We start from the raw sequence: 23,230 nt of genomic DNA on the forward strand, positions 1-23,230 counted from the left end.
GGTATTTTTACAACAGCAAACCCTGTTTTTGGATTCTTGAACTGGTTAATGTTCTTAGCATGCATTCTGGTTTTATCCAGAACATTCACCAATTTTCTTATGCAAAAATATTTGAAGGCCGATAGTTATTGTTAAGGCCTCAGACTTGGAGAATAGTCAGAGACCTGGTTGCTAGGGTCACTTGGTGTATTGCCCAACCACTTAGCAAGTGGTTGCTCGCTGTCATTGAGTGAAATCTGTTGCTAAGAGGGTTCTGATACAAAGCCTGCATGGAAGAAGCTGATTTGTCTCGCTGATTAACCATCTAGGGGTTGTATAACTTGAAAAAGCACCAGTTGCTACGCATTCTTCACAGCTTCACTATTACTTAGCGATAGGTTGGCAAGTGTTTGCAGTCAACAGTGTCTTCCATATCATAGTCACTGCTAACAACCATTCACAACCAGATGGGAATACTCATTTTTCCCTGCTGACCAGTGCTTGACAAATGGTTGCCAGCTGGTCTTATGAATGTGTGACTAAAGCCTAATATCACTGGATGTGGGTCATTGTGTGGTTAACATTTCTGGTCCATTGTTGAAATTTTTTTGTTTGTTAGCAAGTAAATAAGCTGAGCCAACATGGCTAATGTTGCTCATTGTTGGTGCTGTAGTGTCACAGATGAGAGGTAGAGCGAAGTGAGCATACTTTTTTTTACATTATATATATGTGTGTGTACTTACATGACATGTATTAACACTTAAAAAATGTACCTTTGAGCTTCTCAAAGTAATATCACATTTCAGAGCAATCAAATACCAATTACAGTGTGTGCAATACAAAGAATACATGTTTTAATACACAAATATGTTGTAAATTAAACACGTATTAATTCCAGACCGGGCATTGTAGCTCAGTCTGGCATCATTTAAGGTTAGTTTAGCTTTTTTTTTCTTTCTTTCTCTAAAAAAAAAGTTTAACTAATTTTGAAATTTGTGCCTTTGTTTTATTTATTTCCATGCCTGGCTCGTCTCGACTGAAAGGCTGAGCTGAAACCAAATCCAACATGGGAACAATGCAGGACTCAACTCTATCATAATGAGATGTTTTCAACTCACAAACTCTCATATTTCATGTTAACAAAGGGTAATGATCTTCCAATTTTATGGCTAAAGGATGTTAACTTGATGTTTTATTCTTTTTTTTAATCAGAAAGCGCTTTGCTTCCAAGACACTGCTTGAGAAGTGTTTCTTTGATCAATCATCTGAGAGGGTTAAATGCTACCTCAATGCATATTATGTAAAAATACTAATAAATCACAGCCTAAATTTTATGCACATGCTTATCAAATTATCCTCACCTGCAAGTCCAAACATTTTGGTTCCTTTTGCTCCATCAAAAAGTTGCATATTCTTGTTCTGCTGTATCAGAAATAGCAGAAAACTTAAAAGCAGATCAGGATCCAGTCGGATGCTGTAAATTAATCAGTCATTTATTTTGGAATTCAGACCTGTCTTTGGTTTCACTTGGTTATTAGTCCCAGCTTTACTCTAATGCCTGGCTTGGCGAACCCACAAACAGCATCCCAGAGATCAAATTGGAAACAGACTTCTCGCTATTATAAAAGTTGCATTACTCTGCAGGTTGCTTTTCTTTCTTTTCTGTAAAACAGAGTTCTTTTATAACCTGTTGTTGAATAATAATATGATAATGGTGGCTGTGAAATGCTCTGAAATCCATCAATCTTTTTTTTTATTCCTCATGGTAAGTCATGACCTCAAAGTGGTCCTTTTTCTTTATTTTAAGGCCTCCTGCTGCGTGAGCCTATAAAGAGAAATGTTCCACAAAAAAAGCAGAGGGTCGAGTAGCACGCACCACTAGAACTACGCAGCAGTCGTTTCCTCCTAATAAAGTCTTAGAAAGTCATGCAAAAAATGTTCTACTCTCATACTTTTCTTTTTTCTTTGTAACATATGAAGTCATTATTTGACAATTTAAGATAAAACGTATTACAGTGTTCTTGTCATGCAGAGATCACTCTCTGTGACTTTCCAATGCTGCTTTCAACTTTTGACTGTTTGATTCGATGATTATTTCTAGTAATGCTGCAAATATGCTGCCTAACCAATCTAAAAAAATGCCCAAATTAAACAATTATTTACAGAGTTAGAGGAAAGATGTCATGCAGAAGAAATGGTCATGATGATTGTTTTCTGTTTGTTGTTGTTGTTTTTCATTTTAGTTCAGACCTGCATATTAGTTTTATTTTCCAAAAGAAAAGTCACGGCACTCCCCACCAAGTGCTATAAATTACCTCCTACATGCTTTAAAACTGTGTTTTAGTCACACAGGCTTAGAGACCAGTTGATGACCGCTTGACAAACGTCTTGGTCGATAGGGAAAAATTTGTATTCTCCCGCAGTACCCTCTTTGTGACCTTTTTCACCTAGTGACACCCAGCAGGTTCAGTCAACTACTCACAAGCAATCAGGAAATGCACCTTTCTTGCCTAGCAATTGAGGGTTTCCAGGATGTCTCCAGGCATTTCTATGCACGGGTCTCTAGGCCTATGTGAATGAGATCTTAAGCACTATGCTTGTGCAGCTTCAAAGCAACAACAGAAGCCCAAAAGGACAGTGAGTAGAATGGAAAACACTGGTTCATAAGTTACATTCCCACACTTTGTCACTTCAAAAAGTGCCAGATGTTCTTCTGCCTTTCCAAAAAAAAATACTTCCTGAGATACCTTTGCTCCCAAAAATGATCATCACTAAAGTGGATTCAGGTGGTTTGGTGGATAATGCCAGCCCTTTTGGTTTTCTTTAAGACACTTAAACATGATGGTAGCTGTGCCATCATGTTTAAGTTGGAGTCATCTTCCACTGTCCGCACAAGCATCGGCTGCTGCCAAGATTGCAACATTTTCCAGCTGGCCTCAGGGAAAACCAGTGGTATATCAGTGCAGCAGTAACCCCATGTGATTATATAAAATCCTTATATAAAGGATATTCAAGCTTTAAATAAAATGACCCCAATCATCTTACATTTATTGTTGCCTCTTTTTTACAGCTACTACAACTGGAAGACGCAAGTGTCCACTTCCAACTCGAGCCCAAACTTTGAGGTGATTTATGACGACCCTAACGGCCTTCTCTTTAAGAACAAGAGGGACAAAAAGATTCTGAATTTGGACCCTTTGGTAGGTTTTTGTGTTGCTGTTGTTATTGTCCTGCTTTGGTTTTAAAACCTAGGGAGACAAATGGTGCTGCTAATTAGACCGGGTCACCTGTTCCATCGCAGTAAAAATGTCTCAGGGGAGCAAAAAAGGGTTTTAGGGAGAAGGCTCTTTTCTAAATTCTTTTTGCTGCACAACGGACTGCTTCTGAAAACAGATTTTGTTGTCCTTTTGGCTCAGATGACTGTGATGCACCTCCAATATCCTGATCATTTCCTCTCTTGTTACCTTTAACACCTTTTACTTTGTTGCACCATTTTAACGAACTGCAAATGTTCCAAAGAAAATCGCTTGTTTTTCAACTAGTCACAAGTTACTTCAGAGACTGCACTCTAAGGGAAGAGGTTGGGGAGACAGAGAGAGATAAAGAAATCAGTGGGAGGGAAAGATATTTGTGTTCCACCTGCACAAAGAAGGGAGGATCAAGTGGTCGAGACAGGTGCTTCCTCTACACTCAAAGGCTGACAGGGGCCCTGGAAGAATAACGACTCCCTAATGTTTTTTTCTCTCCAGTTTCCTTCTTTGCTGGGGGGTAGGGAAGTAGTTGGTGGGGCTGAACTATTTTGAAATTGCAGACAGAGCTGTGGGGACTGCGTTTTTGAGGCCAAGCGCCAAAATGGCAGCACAGTGTTCTAGCTGTGGTCGAGCACCGCCCCAACCAGGCTGTCTATTAAAAACACAAGCGAAGGCATTGGGAGCCAGACACAGCAAACCACCCGTGTGCCCAGAACCCAGCTCAGCTCAGCCCAGATTGGCTCGACATGGAGCAGCACAGAACCATCCGGCCTTTAACCCGCCATGAGCTCACTAGCTGCTCATGTGGCCTTAGAGCCACCGGAGAACCTTCCAAAATCAAAGCTCACATCAACTCATTTGGGGTGGCTTGTTTGTTTTTCTGCCTTTGTCATTCCATGACCGCTTTTCTATCCCTGCCAGAAAGTGGGTTGGGGTGGAGGGGTTGTCATTTTTCAGTTATGACAATGGCTTGATTGGCTTGGCAAAGTAAAAGTTAGAGAGAAAAAAACCCCTTGATGCTCAAATTTGAAGAACAGGGTAAGCTGACATGAATTTAAATGTGAGTGTTAATGACAGTGTTTGGTTTCTATAACATTTGAAAAAAAATGCTTGGCCTTAAGCAGCATTTCCCATTATCTCTCACTGTGTCTGTGACATCAGGTTTATTGGCTTATTTTTATTGATGCTCTTTTCAACTTGCAGAGGAAGACTGTCTCAGTTATTAGGACACCCACAAGTGTGGCTTAGGTAAAAGTGTAAATTGAGTGTAATGGTTCGCTATGGTTCCGTTCCCTCCAGAAGCTTTTGACACACTTAGCCTGAAATAAATGTTCCCAGCTGGTAGTGGCTTCACATCTTAGTGGTGGGGCTGTGTCAGCTTTGACAGCCAAAGTAACACAAAACATCTTGGAAAATGAACAGTTACAGTCACTGTCAAATTATGCAGCACTTGGCCTCCCCTTTAATATACCTGCTATTATAAAGAGGTGTGCTCTAGAGATGTGCGGTTTTGTTTAATTGCTAACATACTCTCTCTGTGGTAGCTGTCACATTTTCAGTATGGTGATATTTTTAATTTAACACTGAAACTAATATTCCCATGCACTGGAAAGCTATCTTTGGTATTTCTAAAACCACAGCAACTCTGTATTTATTTGAAGATTTTAGCTTCTTTCAGCTCACAGTTTTGGTTCTAAATGATGCAGGTTTGATGCAGAAAAAAGTAATAAAGATGATGTTTAAAAAGTCTCATGAATTCACCTTTTTTGTTCTAAAAAAACAGAAAACTTTCATAAATACAGATCATAAATTTGTACAGAAAGTCCTTAATAATGTCATAAATCAAGTGACAGGTAGGGGCCTTTTCTTATAGACTTCTATAGAATCTGACTCCTTGTCTAATGCCCCCTGCTGGCCATTAGAGAAAGTGCAGATTTTAGAGTTGTCCACATTGGCTTCACTTTTACAGACGGACGCTACATCCATCTTTTCTTATACAGCTTCTGAAAACATGTCTTGAGATCTTGAAAATTCATGAGACCAGTCGAAAACATCACAAATGTTTAGTTCTTTGCTTTGCGTTTGAATGCACGATTGTAGACTGTAGACAGCACTACCCCCAAACAAGCACCACTAACTTCTCTGTGCTGGGTTTCAGTCTGGTCCTGGCGAGGACTCCAACAGGACATTCCTGCAGTCGGACATCTACATCCATGTTGTCATCTACGACCACAACGTCAGGACAGTCTAAACTTCACAGGCCGTCGCCAACACTTGCATACATATGGCACATATTGGAGAGCACTGGAAGCCTCTAATTTGACTGAGTTGCTGTAGTTGGACCATCATTTACACTGTTCCCCTCATATCATGCATGCCATCTGGGTGGAGGTGTTGTAGTGGAGAAAAAAAGGCTTTAAACTGAGGAATCCCAGAGGATGAAGTTGATGGACTCGTGTGACAACTTGGAAGTTTCTTTGCAAATACTCTGGGGTTTTATGTCTAACTTTGGCCTTAAATTGTTGCATCCAGGTCGGGATTGACTGTGCTTTTGGCACTTACCCAAGCAAGCAGAGTTAGTTAGGGGCAAGAACCTGCTCAGAGACCCCAGGCTCGTATCATCATTTGGTCTGGCATGTTTTGGGCTGTTTGTCTAAACAAATTAAAGGCGTAAGAGCTTTGAAAGATGATGGGGGTTGCTTTCATGTCCTCCCCCAGGCTGCGGTAGCTCCAATTGGACTGGAAGAGTGGGTAATGGGCTTAAAGCATTCCGTATGTTTCCAGATGCAAGGCACACGTTACGGGACATCAAAGTGCCCTATCATTTACATATTAGTCATTCACTATGACATTTTTAAATTATTTTCTCAGAGGGCTTTTGGTAACTTAAATCCCTTTAATTTCAGGATTATTATTTGTTGTTTTTTGTAACAGTATCTAAATCTAGAAGTTGAGTCTTTATTAGTTCATAAATTTGCTTTCTGTACATTCTGCTGACTCAATGTCTCTGCATGTAGAAAATTTGGGGGGATAGCAGTAATGCTGCTTCTCAGACTTATCTACCTCTGTTTATTGTGTTTAGTCCTTTTTTGGACTAAACACGTTCACTGGGCGAGATTTAGGGTGCACCCTGGACAGGTCATCAGTCCGTCACAGGCCTAACAGAGGGACAGTCAACCACACACTCTCACATCCACACCTACAGCCAATTTGGAGTCACCAATTAACCTAACTAGCAAGTCTGAGGGTAGAAGACTACCCAAAGGACACCCGTGTAGGCACAGTGATATGCAAACTCCACACAGAGAGGCCTCAGCCAGCCAGGAGATTCAAATCAAAAACCTACCAAAGGTAAGTAACAAATAATGAACACATTAAATCTTGGTTAATTAATCCAGACATGCACGCATAAATAAATAAATGGCTAGGGGTTAGGATTGGGGTTTTATGAGTGGCTGTTCTGAACCTGTATCTGAACATTTATCTGCTGCACAGACGTGCAAGTGGTATCAATCTTTTCATCTAAATCAAATAAGCTTATTTCCTTAACTGCTGAGCCTTTAAGCTCACACTGTCACCTCCACATTTTATCTCGCCTTTATATTAATTTTCTCATTACTAATCTATCACCTGTTTTTCCCCTGAAAGTCACAAGCTTCAAACAAATTAGTTCATTCTAATACAAACGTCTAATGTTTCTCATCTGGCTTGATACCAGAGAAGCATTCCACTTGCTGCATCTGTTTGTTTTCACCGAATTGGACCCTGTTGTCCTCATTGAAATAATATGTGTGGTGACAAGGCTATTTGGGCTGTGGTTCTGTAAAAACTGGGGTTAGGGAAATGACGGTCTGGTTTGGGGTTGTTAATCATTACTGTTCTTTTGTTTTTCCTTCCCTTTTTTAAAGACGATAGGAGTTCTGGGCCTGTTTTTGTGGTTATCGTGAGCAAAGCTGGTGAAAAGTCTGATGGAGTTATAAAAGTGACACAGATGGGAATGTAGGATGTGCCTATTTTCAGTCTTTAACATGTTTTCGTGCAGTTTTATGTATTTTTTTTATCATCTATTTGTGGTTGCTGGTGTGTAAACTGATCTTAAACTGTTTCTTTGTTTCTTGCTGAAACTACAACCTAAGTAGCAGAAGTATATTCAGACCTGGTTTCTCTGTTGACTGCCTTGTTGAACAGCATATTTAACCTGAGTGCAGCGCATGTTGTAATTGAGAAACCTTCCACCTGCCTGTCTCACTACTTGGTTATTTGTTGTTGTTGTTTCTGTTTTCAGTTTGGAGATTTTTTTGTAATTGTGTTTGGAAATGAGAAGTCAGGCAGCAAATGAACACTTCACCCTCATCTACAGCTGTTTAGGTTTACAGGCCACGGCTCATTTATGTGGCCAGGTAACGGCGATGGAACTGGCTGCTTTATTCTCTCTCCCACCCTGAAAGTTGCATCAGTCATTCCAAATACCTTCCAATGAAAACAGCAGATGTGCACAAGACGGGAAAAAGGCCATCTAAAACAAACAGGCAAACAAGTGCACTGCATCTGAAATGCATTGGTTGTTCTTTGAATGCCTTACCTCTGTAGAAAACAGCATTTAAAATGATTACTGGAATCCACCCAGATCATGTGTCTGCAAACAGGGATGATTTCACAATAAAGTCCAGGTTAAACAGTAATATTCCCCTTCATTTCCTTTATTGGGCTTTTAAGCTGTTGGGGTTTTAACTGAAGCGTTAAAACCCCTAATGTTAAAACATTAGTTAGAGGTCTGAGGTCTAATATGCACAACTTGAGTCAAAGTGGTGGATTCAGACTGCAGCAGAGGCACGATTCAGTCTTTTCTATGAAACAAGCTCAGTTTCACCTCAGTTTGATGTCTTTTTGTGTAGTTTTCACTCATAGATTATTGTGTTTGACATCTCATTACCTACAACCTTATGATTAATAGATTAATATTGGCATGCAGATATTACAATAACCTTGTGAATCTAGTGATAGCTGCCGACATGCAAAAATAAATTCCAAATTAAATCCTAAGCTAAATTACAGCGCTTTCACTTTCAAACACACAACCACTTCTTACCCCTCAGCCAAAAAGGCTGATGGGTTATTGTTGTCACCCGTTGGATGGGCGAGTGGGCAGCGTAGACACCCAAGTTTTTGAATGCGCTAACTTGAGAAGGATGTCACCTGTCCAAAAATACAAACCCAATAAAAATGTCTAATTAGCAGAGGTGTGGCCTAGCAGACTTCTGCTGATTGGAGCCGCCTGTGTTGTTATACCTAAAAGCCTTTCTGTACAATTTTTAATGAAGGGTGAAACTATCGAGACCAAAATCAGGTTCAAAACATCTGTTTTAATGCTATAGATTTGGGAATGTTATACAAATATACGAGATTGACTCACTTTTTGGGCCAGTCTCAAGTGGCCACAAGTGGAACTGCAGTTTCTGACACTTCATGTTGGCTTTATTTTCAGAACTGACTTCGGGTGTTAACATAAAAAAAAATAGAAGATTCAAACTAAATATTATAGCTGAAGTGTTGTTGGAACATTTGTTTCAATCTATAAAGTCATGGTTTTTTTTTGAAGTGTCTTTCAGCACAGGAGTCAATTAATTGGTTTTTCATTGGATAGTTAAATACCACGGGCACCGTTGTTAAAACTCACCAGTTCAACAGTCACGGACATACATGTTGAATTTGACCATTTGTAAGTTCCTTTACTTGAATAAGTTTTCTTTTCCTTTGACAACTGTTTTATTATTGAGGGCAGTACTACTCTTAATCACTGTCCACTTTAGGGACTGGTTTTAACTCTGGCTTACAGTTAAATCCAGAGTTGTCCAACATCCAACTTACAAAGTGCTAAATGATCAGGCCCCGTCATATCTTAAAGACCTCATATTATCTCATATCCCAATAGAGCACTTTGCTCTCTGAGTGCAGGCCTGCTTGTGGTTCCTAGAGTTTCCAAAAGTAGAATGGAAGGCAGAGCCTTCACGCTCCTCTCCTGATGCTTCTTGCTTATCTGGTAGCAGCTGAAGACGTTAAAGTCATTCAGCCTGTTGACTGCTATGAAAGACATGGCATGCTAATATTATTGCCATCAGATGTCCAAGGGCGGGGAAATGCCCTAATCATTTCCTCCCGAGTGCCCCTGAAAGAGGACCAGTGGTGGGGGGGACTGCAGGCCGACTGGGTGGGGTGTTCAAACCCCGCCTGATGGCTGTTTGGGGGGAAGGCGGGGAACAGTATGCATCCGGATCGGACTGTGATGGTACAGGATGTGTGTGCTTAACTCCATTGAACTAAACTAAGTAGGGAAGAAAGCCTTTAATGCCGACAATAAGCCGCTTCATTCAGCAGCGCGGCCCGGACGCGCAGCTCTGCGGAGTAGAAATTGCGCACGGAGGGGCTGTTCTCTGGCAGCAGTTTAGGTGTTGAAATCAGTTCAATAAACCTCTGGAATGTCGTTTAGTAAAATATTTTCACGCTCTCCGTCTCGAGTCAACCGACAAAACACGCCCCCTTCGGCTCTTGATAACGAGATAATTCGAGATAATTTGTCCCCAGGCTGAATGTGCGTAGAAGTATTTTGAACAGGAAACTCTCTCTCTCTCTCCCCCTCTCTCTCTCTGAGGGTGAGCATGTGTACGTGTGTGTGCGCAGTGTGTGTGTGTGAGAGAAAGGAGAGAGGAATACCCAGCTGGTCCCATAAGCCCTATAATACCAAGCACAACATGCTTTACCTTCAATGAAAGCTGAGACTGAGGGACGGTTGACTGCTGGACCTGAAATCAGCTTGGAGTCGGAGAGGCGCAGTTTTTCTCCTTCTGCTTTCTCACACCTCATCCTGCGCGCCGGAACCTTTTTATCATTATTATTTTTATCTTTTTACTGACTTAATTTACTGACTCAAACACATTTAGACCTGCAACTTATCAAAAGTAGAGACAACTTGGATAACGCATCTTCCTCTCTTGTTGTGACCGGTGTCAAAGGTGATGGTGTCATTTTCTTGCAGAGGACTCAGGTGATGGTATGTGTTTCTGGAGATAGGGGCCACTTTCGGAAACGTGTTAGTTTTTCCACAGCTGTTATTTTTTCGTTTGCTACGTTTCCTTTGCCTCGAACATGGCACTCTACTCTCGATTTGTGATCGTGCTGCTTTACGGATGGAGTTATTTGTGCGTTGGATTGTGCGCGATGCTGAAAACGGACAATATCCCCGAGAGACTAAAGGTGGATTTTACGCATTCGGTGGATAAAAAATACGCGACAAAAGAAGACCGGGATGCGCTTTTACAGGATACGATGACGGAGCACATGCAGATGCTTTACGCGAAGTACAACAGCGCTGGATTTCCCTTCAAGGACGGCAACACTGTTCGTAGTTTCAAAGCGCATTGGGGTATGTATCAAATGTTTTATGTATATTAAGAACACCGACTTCTACCAGCATAGAAGTCAGTGACCGGCATGCCTTTTTGATGTTATATGTTTCCATTTTGCCTCAATCAGCTTGAATCACCTGCATAGTAAAAATGCAAATCGGCACATTTTTTCCATCTATAGATGAAAAACTTAAAGTAGAAAGAACATCTATAATATTGAGTAAGTCTTATTTTATAGAGCATAATGTAAAATTCGTTAAGACCGATGCCGTTCATGTGTGCGGAGCTGAAAAAGAAATACACCTGTTGATCCAGTAATGGAAATGTGAACAACCTGTTACGCATTCCTTTTGCCAGTAAGAGTAAAAGATTCGCATCAGATGGTGGCATGCAATTTAACATAGCTTGGCCGCACAACTGTTCACACCTTCAGATTTTACTGTCAGATAGTCTTGATAAATTTTCTCTCGAGCCAGCATCTGGCAGCTGCCCAGACTGCCTGAGCTGTAGCAGCGTTTGAGTTTCCACTGCAGCGAGCGCTAATGTCCTTTCAGCTGGAGCTTTTTTCCCCCTCTTCTTCAGGTTCATTTATAGTAACTTTAATCCAATAAACCCTCAAGTGTTTACACTTCGCTGTGTTATTATCACTCGGACCATGGGGCGACCAGTTGCCACTTAGGGTTAAACTTTGTTAGATTACACTGCCTCCTGTCGCCCGGCTGCTGTATGGTATAGCATTAAAGGGCAGGTTCACCCAAATCACAAACATATTTCACGATTGATCCTCAGAAGAATTTGGCCATGCAGGAGTTTTTGGTTTTTGCTTGAAATTTCTGCTTTTATCCCAAAGCAGTGGAGATAAGTGGGAGTTTCTGCTATGCTGTTGCAAGCAATGACATGTTTAAAATGTTAAAGAAACCTTCTAAAGTACTGGTCTGTTCTTTCTTTACAGTGACAATTTTCTTTTTGATTGAAGCAATCCTCAAAATGAAAGCCTGTTAAAGCTTGGGTGAATTGTCCTGTGTCCTGCCGATCTTTAAAAATATTTTGTAATTAATGATTTTTTTAATACGTTTTTTAAAATCCCAAAATAATTCTATTGCATTAGGGTGAACAACTGTTTCATGACCTGAGCAAAAAAAGTGCACAACATAAGCCCGATGATGAAAACGCTGGACTAAAAAGAGGAAATACAAACATATAAATTATTATTACTAGCAGTAAAGTTTAGGAAAGGCCATGGTCAGTTTTGAAATGATGTGAACCGTGTTGCACTCTGTTCATGATATTACTCATTATATGCACAGGTACTATAAACAAGAAACAGCTGCAGATTTTCAACCTCACCTCCCTCACCAAATCAGAAGACATCCTGTCAGCTACTCTTCATTATTACATTGGAGACCTTCAGAACAGCACCCAGGGCTGCTCCAGGTCCAAAAGCTGCGCTCGCCATGGTCCCAGGAGGCACAGCCACATCCACATGGTCATCTGGAGCTTTGCATCTGTGGATAACAAGATGAGGACTCTTGGACATTTTCGGATCAATGTGTCCACCCTCTACAGGGACTTCATATCTTGGCAGTGGAAGGACATAACTCGTGTGGTCAACCAGGCCAAACACCACGACGAGCTGCTTATTGGGATTGAAGTGGCTTCACAAGGTTCCCAGCCGTGGAAGAAGCTCCTGTCAGACCGCTCACCCTACATCCTGGTCTATGCCAATGACTCTGCCATTTCAGAGCCTGAAAGTGTGGTAGCTACTCTCCAGAGGCCCCACTCAGTGAGAGGTGAGGGCTCCATTTCACACGGCTTCCATAAAGTGGGACTACGAGAGCAAAACGACACCGAAGGACAGCCGCAGCCCAGACACAGGCGCTCAGTGAATGTTCTCCTACCTTTGCAAAATAATGAACTTCCTGGTCCCGAGTACCCATATGAGACGACCGGCTGGGACGAGACAACTCCCTACGAACCATTTGAAAACAAACAGGCACGCCGGCCGCGTAAAAAGACACGCAAGAATCAGCGGCATAAGATGCCCTTGCTACAGTTTGATGAGCAGACGATTAAAAAGGCGCGAAAGAAGCAGTGGAACGAGCCCAGGAACTGCGCTCGGAGATACCTGAAAGTTGACTTTGCCGACATTGGATGGAGCGAATGGATTATATCGCCCAAGTCGTTTGATGCCTATTATTGCTCAGGGTCCTGCCAGTTCCCCATGCCAAAGGTGAGATTCAAAGCCCGGTAGCGCCACACTATAGTGCTTTTAGACAGTACTAAAGGTGCCAAAGCAAAAAATTAGTGGGTTAGAGAAGGTAAAGCTCAGTACGGTGGCAATTATAGTATTTCTACCAATTAGCTATATGAAGAGGGAAAGCTGATCTTTGGTAGACTTCGTCATTATAGATGGGTCACTTGTGAGAGCTGGTTAAAGATGGAATTTTTTCTTTTTAAAGTGATCACAGCCTAAAATGGTAGCACTAATTCAATACTCTCTAGACAATACATCTGGGAACCTGTTTTTGTTTTTTCACAACTGAAGATTATAAATAAACCAAAAACCAATGGTTTTTTTTGTTAAATTTAGTTTTTGTTCGGTTTTGATATTAATAGTGCAGATAAAAGTTTTATGAAAGCAGTTTAGGCAACTTACAGGTGATCTGCAGGAGCAGAACTCTTTATATCCTCTACATGGGCAAAGAACCAAAGGGTGGTCCGAGGCAATAAAGTATGGCCATTAAAGATGGTGAATAATCTGCTAGCTGATTAAATTGGAGAAAACAAATCAGACCAACTGCTACGTAAGTACAAAAAACAGCGATAGCACATTTATTTCTGTCTGTAATGGAAAATTGTGATAGCTTAGCAAAGCAACATAGTTCTGCAGTATATAGATATTTAAAAAATTTGTAGTTATACATTTTGTGTCAGAGTCACTGACACGTAACCATGGAAGCCGGGTGTCATTCAGTATCGGCCAATGCTAGGCTGCACTGCTAGCCAGACTGCTAATTAACTGAACTTCCTGTCTCTACAGTTCACAGATTTAAAATCTATTTTCATTATGAAAAGAATGGGATTAACAAATGTCTCTTTAACATAGCTACAATAAATATGTGGCTAATGCTTAACCTCATCCGTTATACTGTCTCAGTTTTGAATGTTTAAGTGTTGGTCACCTGGGCTATTTTTCTCTCATTTAAACAACTGGCAATTTTCTAATATTTAAGAGCCACTAGAAACCACTCTCACTGCAATCTTATCATATTTTAAATACTGCAGAAATACGCGTGGTATTTTGCCCTAGATTCATGTGCTGTGTGAGGTTAACGTTAGCAATGCTAGCACCAGCAGCCCATCTTTACAACTTTATCATTTGCAAGTCTCAGAGTGAATTTACTAATGGTTCTGAAAGGATGATGTCTATTTAGTTGCTATAATGAAAAGCAAATAATTTGTCTATCCAAGCAGAATTTGTGGAAGGAAAGAACATTTAACCATCTCCGTACTTGCAGAAATCCTTATGGCCTCCGCTCTGGCTGCCTGACAATAGTGAAGCCCATTAGGTGGTCGTCCCCATACTTTTAAGCTAAAGTTAAATCCAGTAGCTTCTGTTTTTCCAGAGTAACTTTTTTGAAAACCATTTCTTTACATGGTGATTATTAATGATTCCTTATGACGCAGTCCTAAATGACAGTCATGTCTGCATAAGCAAATGATAAGAATAGTTGAAAGTTAGAGCCATCAGTTTCTATACCAGCAGTGTACATTATTGGCTTGGCTTGGCGACCCCTGTAAGAATTGTTTGGCTCTGTAACTAAAGACTGCAGACATTAGTCTTTAACTTTTTTTTTTTTTTTTTTTTTTGCAGTATGGTATACATTATGTAAATAGGACGGGCTACATTCAGATAGCAGTCTCTTTACTGCTTTGCATTAATTTAACATGGGGAAAATCAACCTCAGGGGTCCCTGCTATCTTTCTGTTTTATATAACAGGCAACAGTGGCAAGCCTTATGTCATTGGCTTTGATCTTCAACAGCAGGGTTAAAGTAGTTACAGTAGTTGTGCAGATAGTTCTTCATGCTTTTATCTTCAGATTGTATCTTTGTCTTTAAAGATGCACATCAGATGTAAATCTAGATTTAGCCCAAGCAGTCCTACTATATTAAACCTGCAGTAATAGTGAAGCTACAGATGTCATCTAACATGCTTAGTAAGAAAACCGGCGTCCTCATAAACAGCTGGTTGACCTCCTCATCAAAATTCAATAAAAATGTTATTACCTAAAACAAACCAACAAGTATCTTGAATGAAGTATCTACAGAGGATAACGTTAAGCCTTTACACAGAAGATGGAAATAAGTGAGAGACACAAAAAACATCTGCCTGATGTTAAACATCAACTTCCCTTTTAGCTCGTGGCACCGGTGATAAGATAACCACGCAGGTATTTTAAACATGGCCGGAATGCACGAGCTACATCCACTTAATTCATTAAGTCGGAGTCACAGGTCTTTGTAGTCGGAGGTAATTAGTCCCAGAAGTAGAGCCTAGGGCTTTTAAGGCAGCCGCCTCCCTCTCCTGCAGCTTTTCTGCTCAGCCTGTGCAGAAAACGTTGTCTCGTTTGTCAGGTTGAAGTTTTAGAAGCTTCTAAATAGCCATGATTAAAAGGGTGCACTTTTTTTTCCTGTGGAGTGGTGTGGGAAGACTTCTATCGCTTACTAGTTCCTGTTGAGAATGAAGCAGCTGTGCAGGTGAACTGCTGGGCGTGTAGAACTTAAATTCAGACTCACAGACCCTTCGGCCAATGCTGCATGCTAGTTGCACTGAATAATATTGCTATGCCCTTGACAAATAAGATTATATATGATCTTAAATGGCAAATAGGAAAACTACATGTGCAGAACTTCAGCAACAAGTAAAGTTTGATATTGTTGAATTGGTTATACATTTGGGGACGTTTTGAATGTCTTTTTTCTGCTTTCAAATATGTTCGGTAGAAGGAAAAATAAATGTACGTGTGAATATTTGCTATCACTCTGGGTTTCTGTGACTCTGGAAAACAAGGCCCAGCTTGTTAGAAACATGTCCTGTTGGCTCATCAAAAGTTCATAACTGTTTAACTTTTACTTTAAAATGACATTTATTTGCTCTTTTTTTTAAGGCTCTGAAGCCATCTAACCACGCCACCATCCAGAGCATAGTGCGGGCGGTGGGCGTCATCCCAGGCATCCCCGAGCCGTGCTGTGTCCCCGAGAAAATGTCTTCCCTCAGCATCCTTTTCTTTGACGAGGACAAGAATGTGGTGCTGAAAGTCTACCCCAACATGACAGTAGATTCCTGCGCCTGTAGATAGTTTCTTTTTCCTCCCAGGCCTCATCGCACACACCTCGTGTCATAAAGAGAAGTAAAAAACAAACAAACAAAAAACCCCACATACAGCCATAAAGACGGTCTCTTCTCCTGTTCCTGCAGTCATACACTCACTCAGATACAAATATCAAGTGAATACAACTTCCCTTTTGCACTGGAGGAGAGCACCGCCTGTTGTTCCAGGTGACGATGTGACTGTCAGTGGGAAGAAATGGATCACGTGAGTTATCCTAGTAAAAGTTGTATTTTAAACGTATTTATCATCGCTGCTCAGTTATCAGTTGGGCGACGGCAGGGTGGATGCGATCATAAACCCACTATCAAGGCATACAAACACCAGCTGAGGCATAAAAGAGACAAAAACTGAAGGAAAATATTCACTTTTCAGGAAAAACCAAAAAGATCTTCATTTCAGCTGGTGCCCGTGGAAGGGCGAGGTGGTTGTACTCATCTTTCTCTCCTTCACAGCTTGAAGTTGTCACCTCCAGGTCACCTCTGCTCGCATTTGCATGGTTTTTGTTACTATGTGTAAGTATTTATGTCTGTACTATCACTGTGTTATTCACCATACGAGAATTTATTGTATCATTTTTTGGCTTGGCTGCTATAAAGGGTTATATTAGATTCCAAAGCCAGAATTGTGACGTAGACTTTTAGGTTGCTTTACATATTTATGTTTAACTCTGTTGTTGTACAGAACCAACATTTTTTTTAGAGTTTATTATAGGTGGAAGAGTAAGCTACATTCATATGGTCTCCTCATTAACAGGGACATTCTGAGGCATGTTTTGCTTCTCCAAGAAAATGAAAAAGCTTCATGAGTAAACCTCGTAGGTGAGGCCAGATTAACTTGTTAGCATGAGGCCAGAACTGCAAAAATTAATGCTCAGTGAGAGGCAGCTGAAGGAGAAATATGTTTTTGACATACTCTTCTGTTAGAAACTGATGGAAAGTGTTGCGTGAGGTCTCGGAGGTGGAGGTGGATAAAATTTCTGAAAAAGTAATTTGGCTGCCTTTAAAACCCAGCAGAAGATGGATTTTTGCAGGGGTGCAACTTCTGCTGGGACGTTTTTCTTCTCTGCGAAGCTCCGCTTCAAACTCAGTTACGTTCTGATCCGTTTCATGAAAACACCAGTATTACTGAGGACCAGAAACATGTCGGGCTGCACTGTAGGCATTTGGGGGGAAGAGCTTTAGGACGGGCTGACAGCTTTAAGCCATTCATTCGTACAAATTGGTAGATGGCTTAAAATAAATGAACACTCCAACTATCAGGTCAAAATGAACTTTTTTCAGTGTTAAATTGAGCACAATTTGCAGTAAACTGCCTGCTACCAAACTTAGCAAATTAAGTTTTTATGATTCATTTAAATACTCTACTCCCAAAATTTTATTCTCACAGGAAAAAATACATATGCAAGTTTTTCTTTTTTACCTGTTTCCCCCCCCAAAAAAACTTCTTGAAGGTATAGGATATTGAAAGGTACTGCTACTCTGACTTTTACTTGGATTTCAGTTTCACCTTTGTGCTGTTTTTCAGCTTCAGGAAAAACAGAAAAGTGGTACTTGGTGCAAGCTACTAGCATCAGCTGGGTACAGTGGTGGCAGTAGAAAAAATGAGATGAAGCAAAAACAAGCTGTGCATTATTATGTCCTTTCTGTTATTCACGTTTTGAGCAATATGACCGTCATTATTATTACTGTGTATTATTCTACAGAGTGGGTTTTACATAAATCATTAGAGGGTGTGTTATTCGAGTCAGATCAGCTACAAACAACAGGCACACCTGGAGGAGCAGTTAACATGTCGTAACCTTGCCTTGAGTTGTGCGTTATTGTCACAGTTCATAAAACCAAATATTTATTCAGAGCAAGTAGACGTAATTATAGCAGTGTTTTTTTTTTTTTCTATACACTTGTACATTGCCTTTGTATATAGCTCACTCTACTACAATGATGCGTCTTTGAGATAGAAGTGCCTTTTTGAATGGGTGGATTTCTGCTTCACAAAAAGTTCGAGTTGATTCATCGTGAAGCTCAAGTCAAAGCAAGCAGCTGAGTATTTTTCTTATGGTACAAAATAGGCTCCAGAGTGAACATAGCGCGTATTCTTTTGTGGAATTTATTCTCAAATGTATTTCAAACCATTTTGATAATCCAGAGACATTTATTTTGTGTCAATACCCGAGGGCAGATTGTGTAACTTTCTATATTTTGTACTGACACGTTTTACAGTTTGTGCTTCCTCGTTTTGTGCCGACACGATTTTTAGAAATGCATGTTATAGAATGAAGTGGCTTCCTCCGTTGGTGCCAGTACAACTTTGCAGATGTGACGACTGCTGACGCGTCACTTTTTGGATCCTTGCTTTTTCTGCATTTGTGACTCAACTTTCCGAGTATGAATCGGCGCAGTCATCTACAGCGCAGCGCATCGACCTTTACTTCACTGTTTCATCTTCTCGTGTAAATGTTGTGCTGTAGGTTAAACAAAGAAATGCCTGTACAATAAGCTTCATAAAATATATTTGTATATGGAAAAGGCCTTTAACATGCATCTATTTATTTTCTCTATGTTGCATATCTTGTAAAGGTGTGGTCTGGGAAAGGGGGGGCCGAAGCTCAGAAATGTCGATGGTCTTTATATCTGCGATGGACATTTGTCACTACTGACTAAAAGTGTGGTGAACTGTTTAAAGGTCTCCCTCCTCTGAGCTCGGACCCTCCTTCCAAAGCATTCAAAGAAATGAATAAAAGTATGCAAGAACAAAATCTATCAAGACTTTTATTGTATTTAATTTTTGTCAACCTTTGGTTATGAAATGCTGTATCCCATTTTAAAACAAAGAAAAATACTTAAAGTTCATGTATTTTCTCCCTCTGTACCTCCTGAAAATAACACAAAATCTGTTTGAGGTACAAGTACCAAAATTCAAAGGTATATCTGTATGTACAGGGATGTTTGTGTGCTCCCTTTTTATTAGATTATGTACTTTTTGTTCATATACAGTGTATATATATTTTTTCAGGATCGCGTCAGACAAAGGCAGGTATAGATACAGTGTAGCACATTATGTGTGCTGATTAGCAATCCAGTTAAGTTCAATCACTTTGTCTTCAACCACTTTAAAGTGTTAAAGTCAGCTATTTAGCTGCCTCCCCACATATCTGTTATTACACTATAACATTTGATTAAGAACTTTCGAACATATTCATAAAATTCAAAAGCTTTGCCTGATTTATATTTGGCCAATCGCATAAGGTCATCTTCCCAGTCATCTTCCAGCGTGGCTGCTATTTTTAGATCCCTCCCCGGATGTCCAGTTCTGACAAATTTCACTGTCCGTGCTGCGATTTCTCACCAACCTCAGACTTCTGCTTCCAGCTGACCCAGATTTTGTATCTCGCACTGTCACGGCTGATGAGAGCTGGGTCTGCAGGTACAGCTTAGCAGGTTTTTAGCTGTCCAATTTGAGTGCAAAGTACACTCGACAGATTTGCTTTTCTAAAAGGTTGAAGCACACCCACTGAAGGGTTGAGGAATCACCATTTTGACGCAGTGGAATAAATCCAGCACATACCAGAGGTACAATTACATAATGGGACTTCCTCTGAGAGAATAGCAGCCACGCTGAAAATGGTCCAAAGTTGCACAACAAGGTGAGAATGGATCAAACTTTTATTGATCCGTTCTCATAACTTTATGATCACACCCCGTGGGCTTGCTGGCCTAAACTGTACTAAGGTAAACATGTAGCAACGTGTGAGAGCTTGTAGATGTAACACAAGAGTGTGAAACATTTTTAAAAGTGAAACCAAAACTTAAAATGTTTTCTACATTTTATCTTACAGGCCCGTGAATTTTGCATCATATTTACCTTCATAAAACTGCACTTTCACTCATGATACATTTCCATTTTTTGTTATGAGAATCTTCTGATTACAATGCAAGACATGAGTCATTTAAATAAACCAACAACTTCCACTCTCACGCACAGACCACTAGCTTCATTTGTCAGAGAGAGCTCCGCTGACTGCCATTAACCAAAATGCCTCTGCTTTTACCATCAGATCTGCCTCTGCAGTAATGACAGTAGAATTTGTGAATTCAACGTCTAAATCCACCTCCGGTTTTCCATTGCAGCAACAAGTGGGCCACTGTAGGATGGCCCACATCTCTGAGTGTGATCCAACCACAGGTAAGACCTCTTTAGGGCTGTTGAAAGGAAAAGGAAATATCTGCTGTGGACTAGAACCTCCAGATCAGCCCAAAGGAAATTGGAGTTAATGCCACTTTACTAATAAAATGAAAAAGTTCAAATGTTAAACCGATCTGTTTGAAGGGATTGTGTAAATGCAGTTAAAAAACTCTGTCCTGAAACAGCACTGCTCCTCCAAACTCACACATACATTCACCAATCAGAGGACACATTTACAATATACATGATATTTACAAATTCACTCACCCGTTTTTTTTTTAAGGTTTATATAAAGGAGCAAGTAGGTTAGATTGTATAAACTGTGTATTTCGGATGCTTGTGCTTTATATTATTGAGTATATACACAGAGACGTGGTACCTCAAATGTTTAAAATGGAAAACACACCAATTTAAACCCCAGGTTCCTCAGAATCACCTCACAGTAAACCCTAAACATATTCTGCTCACTTCGGCCTCTGCTGTTCCTCCTCACATCATCAACGGCTCAAACGTGTCTCCGGCTCAGGAAGCCCACCGCGAGACGCTCACACTTTATGATTCAAGTGGAGAGAAGGTGTTCCTGTCTTTGTTTGTCATCTGTGACAAAAGTGAAGAGGCTGTGAGGATAACACAGTTGGCACAAGGAGCTACAGATGCTTCATGGATGTTTCTGTTGGGGTTCATATCCAGCGTGTGTTGGTTTTCAATGCAGTGTCATCTCCTCAAATTCCCTTTAGCTGTTAGAAATAAAGGCCGCATCGATGTTTCTGAAGTAAAAGAGCAATTAGGGAATTGAAAATAAGAATAGTATGACGTATGGCAAAGAATGCTGAGCTGAATAAACTCTTGGTCCCTCCAAAGCAATCGGTTATGAAGCTCGATGACACCATCCGAGTGTTTCTGGACCATCCATAAAATGTACTGTGCCTGAGGGCAAACTTAAAAAAGCTTGAGCTGTACCCAATAACTTCAGGAAATCAAAAACTACAAACACGGCAGTGAATCATTTCTGTAATTTCTGCATGTCTGTAGTTACTCTAATGTGATGTTAGCACAATAAATTTTGTTTTTACTGTTTTTTGTGGGTATTACCAACTGGAAAGCTACCCTGAAATGCCCACATTGCCACTGGGAGATGTTTTTAAGAAAACAGTGCACGTTCAGGATTGGTTAAAGTGCACGTTCTCTTTCACCAGCTCTAAAATAACTCACAGGGTTACTGTGCTTTACAAAGGGGCTCAAACTTCCACAAGGGGACAGTTACATGGAGGAGTTTATTCCCAGTCACAGTGCTGGCTGTTATCACTTCCCATGTGTTTATATCGCCCTATTGCATGGGATCAACTCTCCTGTAGTTTTGGTTAGTTTCCTGCCCCTCCCTGAGGCTGGTTCTGCTTCTCTACCTCATGTGATCTTTGAGGTTCTCTCCGTAATACTGTAGGGTCTTTAGCTTATAATGTAATGAGTCTTGAGATGACAACTGTTGTGAACTGGGCCTATATAAATAAAAATAAACATTTTAATTGAATATGGGGTGGAGGTGTTTATCCAGCACACCACCCTGGTGCAGCACATATCAGCAGCAGATTATAGAGAAGCTCATTAATGTTTATAATAGCGTTATTATGGACTCCTAGTGTATCCCAATACCCGGTTCCAGGCTGACGGCTTCATAACGAGCTGTTTAACTCTGCAGTGAGCCGATGAAGCAGTTTGTGTGGCATTTTTGTTACCGAGTGTCTGCGGCTGCACGAGGTGTTGAACTGATAATATGGCTTGTGACTCCCAGTTGCTGATGAGTGTACGTCATATAGAAGGTATAGAAAGAATTTTATCCTACTGTGATGCTAACCTTACTTATTCTAACTATGAGAACCTGTTATATTCCACAGTAATACCACAAATTGAGCTAGTTGATTCTGTGCAGCCACAGTAGCCCTGAGTGTCCTCTTAGCCCACTAACATTAGCCAGCTAAGGAGTGTTAACTTACCTGACTTAATGTGATTCAACACAAATATTAGAAATCTTTCTTTTTTGTTGCATAACGGGGCTACATCTGAAGTTTTGTCTGGGTTAACGATTAATACATTAATCCTGTATGTCAAGCTAGGCAGCTTCATGCTAATTAATGTGACACTGAGCACCATTAACCAGAACCTTCTGTTTTGTTGGCATTAATAAAATCCTTTCTGGTAATGTTCTTAATCTGCTTCTGGTAAATGTCTTGGTGGTGGCCCGACTGCTCTGAGGTAAAAGCTTTTGCATTTCACATCCAGTTTTGTTCGAATGTTGAACGCTGACACGGCTGTTGGAGCAGCTTAAAACTGTTCTGAATCGCTTCGATTTTTCTCGACATCTTTGTCAAATATAGTGTGAAACAGAGAGTAAAAGAAAAGTCAAGCAGTAAACCTTTACACCTTTGAAGGCTTCCATTCAAATGTGCACATGTTGTATGAAGATGCAGGAGCAATACGGGTTTACCTTTTGGTAATATCCCATTTTCAATTATCTGTCAATCTGTGACAATCATAAAGCTGCTAAACCATGGCTGAGGTGATGTAAAGTCACCTGTAAGTCCACTTTTGCTGTTAGATTTTAGTTGTTAATGTGTGCAGTGGAAGGAAAATGTTGGAAAGATGGAGGAGAAGCCCTCAGAAGTCCATGTCCCAACCAGACAGCTCATCAGGAGGACTGTCATCATCTGGAGGGTAGCTGTCGAAGTAACTGTGATCTGTTGGTCCTGTAAGCTATGGAGCAAAGGAAGGAAGAGGAGAGAGAGATGGTTAGCAAAGCATTGAGTTGGTCTGAAATCAAATAGTAACAACTGATGGGGCAACAAAATTCAACATGGCATTTTTAAGGTTAATACAAATTCCCTTTGGGGTTGTGTCAGGAAGGGCAGCTGGAATAAAACTTAAATCAAATGTGGAGCTACTTGCTGTGGTGACCCCTCGTGATAAATCACTACACATGAGCGGGGGACACTGGTTTCCTTTTCCAATGTGGAACAGTATAAAGT

General features: G+C 40.6%; 3 protein-coding genes across 7 annotated transcripts in view; 2 read left to right on the top strand and 1 right to left on the bottom strand.

The window, feature by feature from the left end:
- cfap299 (cilia and flagella associated protein 299) overlaps positions 1-15,937 on the top strand; it is an 86,729-nt gene extending 70,792 nt beyond the window's left edge. Inside the window, exons 5-7 of one of the 2 annotated variants that reach the window (XM_076891195.1) lie at positions 3,050-3,179; positions 5,389-6,581; positions 15,804-15,937. In XM_076891195.1, the coding sequence (XP_076747310.1) occupies positions 3,050-3,179; positions 5,389-5,481 (223 nt within the window). In that variant the 3' untranslated portion in view covers positions 5,482-6,581; positions 15,804-15,937. Of the gene's footprint in view, positions 1-3,049; positions 3,180-5,388; positions 6,582-7,138; positions 8,329-15,803 lie in introns of those variants that run through there. The other variant, XM_076891196.1, reaches the window with a different exon arrangement.
- Positions 10,001-18,790, top strand: bmp3 (bone morphogenetic protein 3). The gene is made up of 3 exons (XM_004555676.6): positions 10,001-10,650; positions 11,941-12,863; positions 15,804-18,790. The coding sequence occupies exons 1-3, from the start codon at positions 10,374-10,376 to the stop codon at positions 15,993-15,995; spliced, it is 1,392 nt and encodes a 463-aa protein (XP_004555733.3). The 5' UTR covers positions 10,001-10,373; the 3' UTR covers positions 15,996-18,790.
- Positions 18,791-20,288: 1,498 nt separating this feature from the next.
- prkg2 (protein kinase cGMP-dependent 2) overlaps positions 20,289-23,230 on the bottom strand; it is a 42,280-nt gene continuing 39,338 nt past the window's right edge. For all 4 annotated transcript variants that reach the window (XM_076891193.1, XM_004555677.4, XM_012920360.2 and 1 more), the window contains one exon: positions 20,289-22,958. In XM_076891193.1, the coding sequence (XP_076747308.1) occupies positions 22,863-22,958 (96 nt within the window). In that variant the 3' untranslated portion in view covers positions 20,289-22,862. The remainder of the gene's footprint in view (positions 22,959-23,230) is intronic.

Source organism: Maylandia zebra, linkage group LG12 (genome assembly GCF_041146795.1).
Source record: "Maylandia zebra isolate NMK-2024a linkage group LG12, Mzebra_GT3a, whole genome shotgun sequence".
NCBI classification, from domain to species: Eukaryota; Metazoa; Chordata; class Actinopteri; order Cichliformes; family Cichlidae; genus Maylandia; species Maylandia zebra.

What these genes read in the sequence shown, in the direction of transcription:
- bmp3 (XM_004555676.6), top strand. Translation starts at nt 10,374, where the DNA reads ATGGCACTCTACTCTCGATTTGTGATCGTGCTGCTTTACGGATGGAGT. An exon ending in TAGTTTCAAAGCGCATTGGG is followed by an intron (nt 10,651 to 11,940) that starts GTATGTATCAAA and finishes TTATATGCACAG; the next exon opens with GTACTATAAACAAGAAACAG. An exon ending in GCCAGTTCCCCATGCCAAAG is followed by an intron (nt 12,864 to 15,803) that starts GTGAGATTCAAA and finishes CTTTTTTTTAAG; the next exon opens with GCTCTGAAGCCATCTAACCA.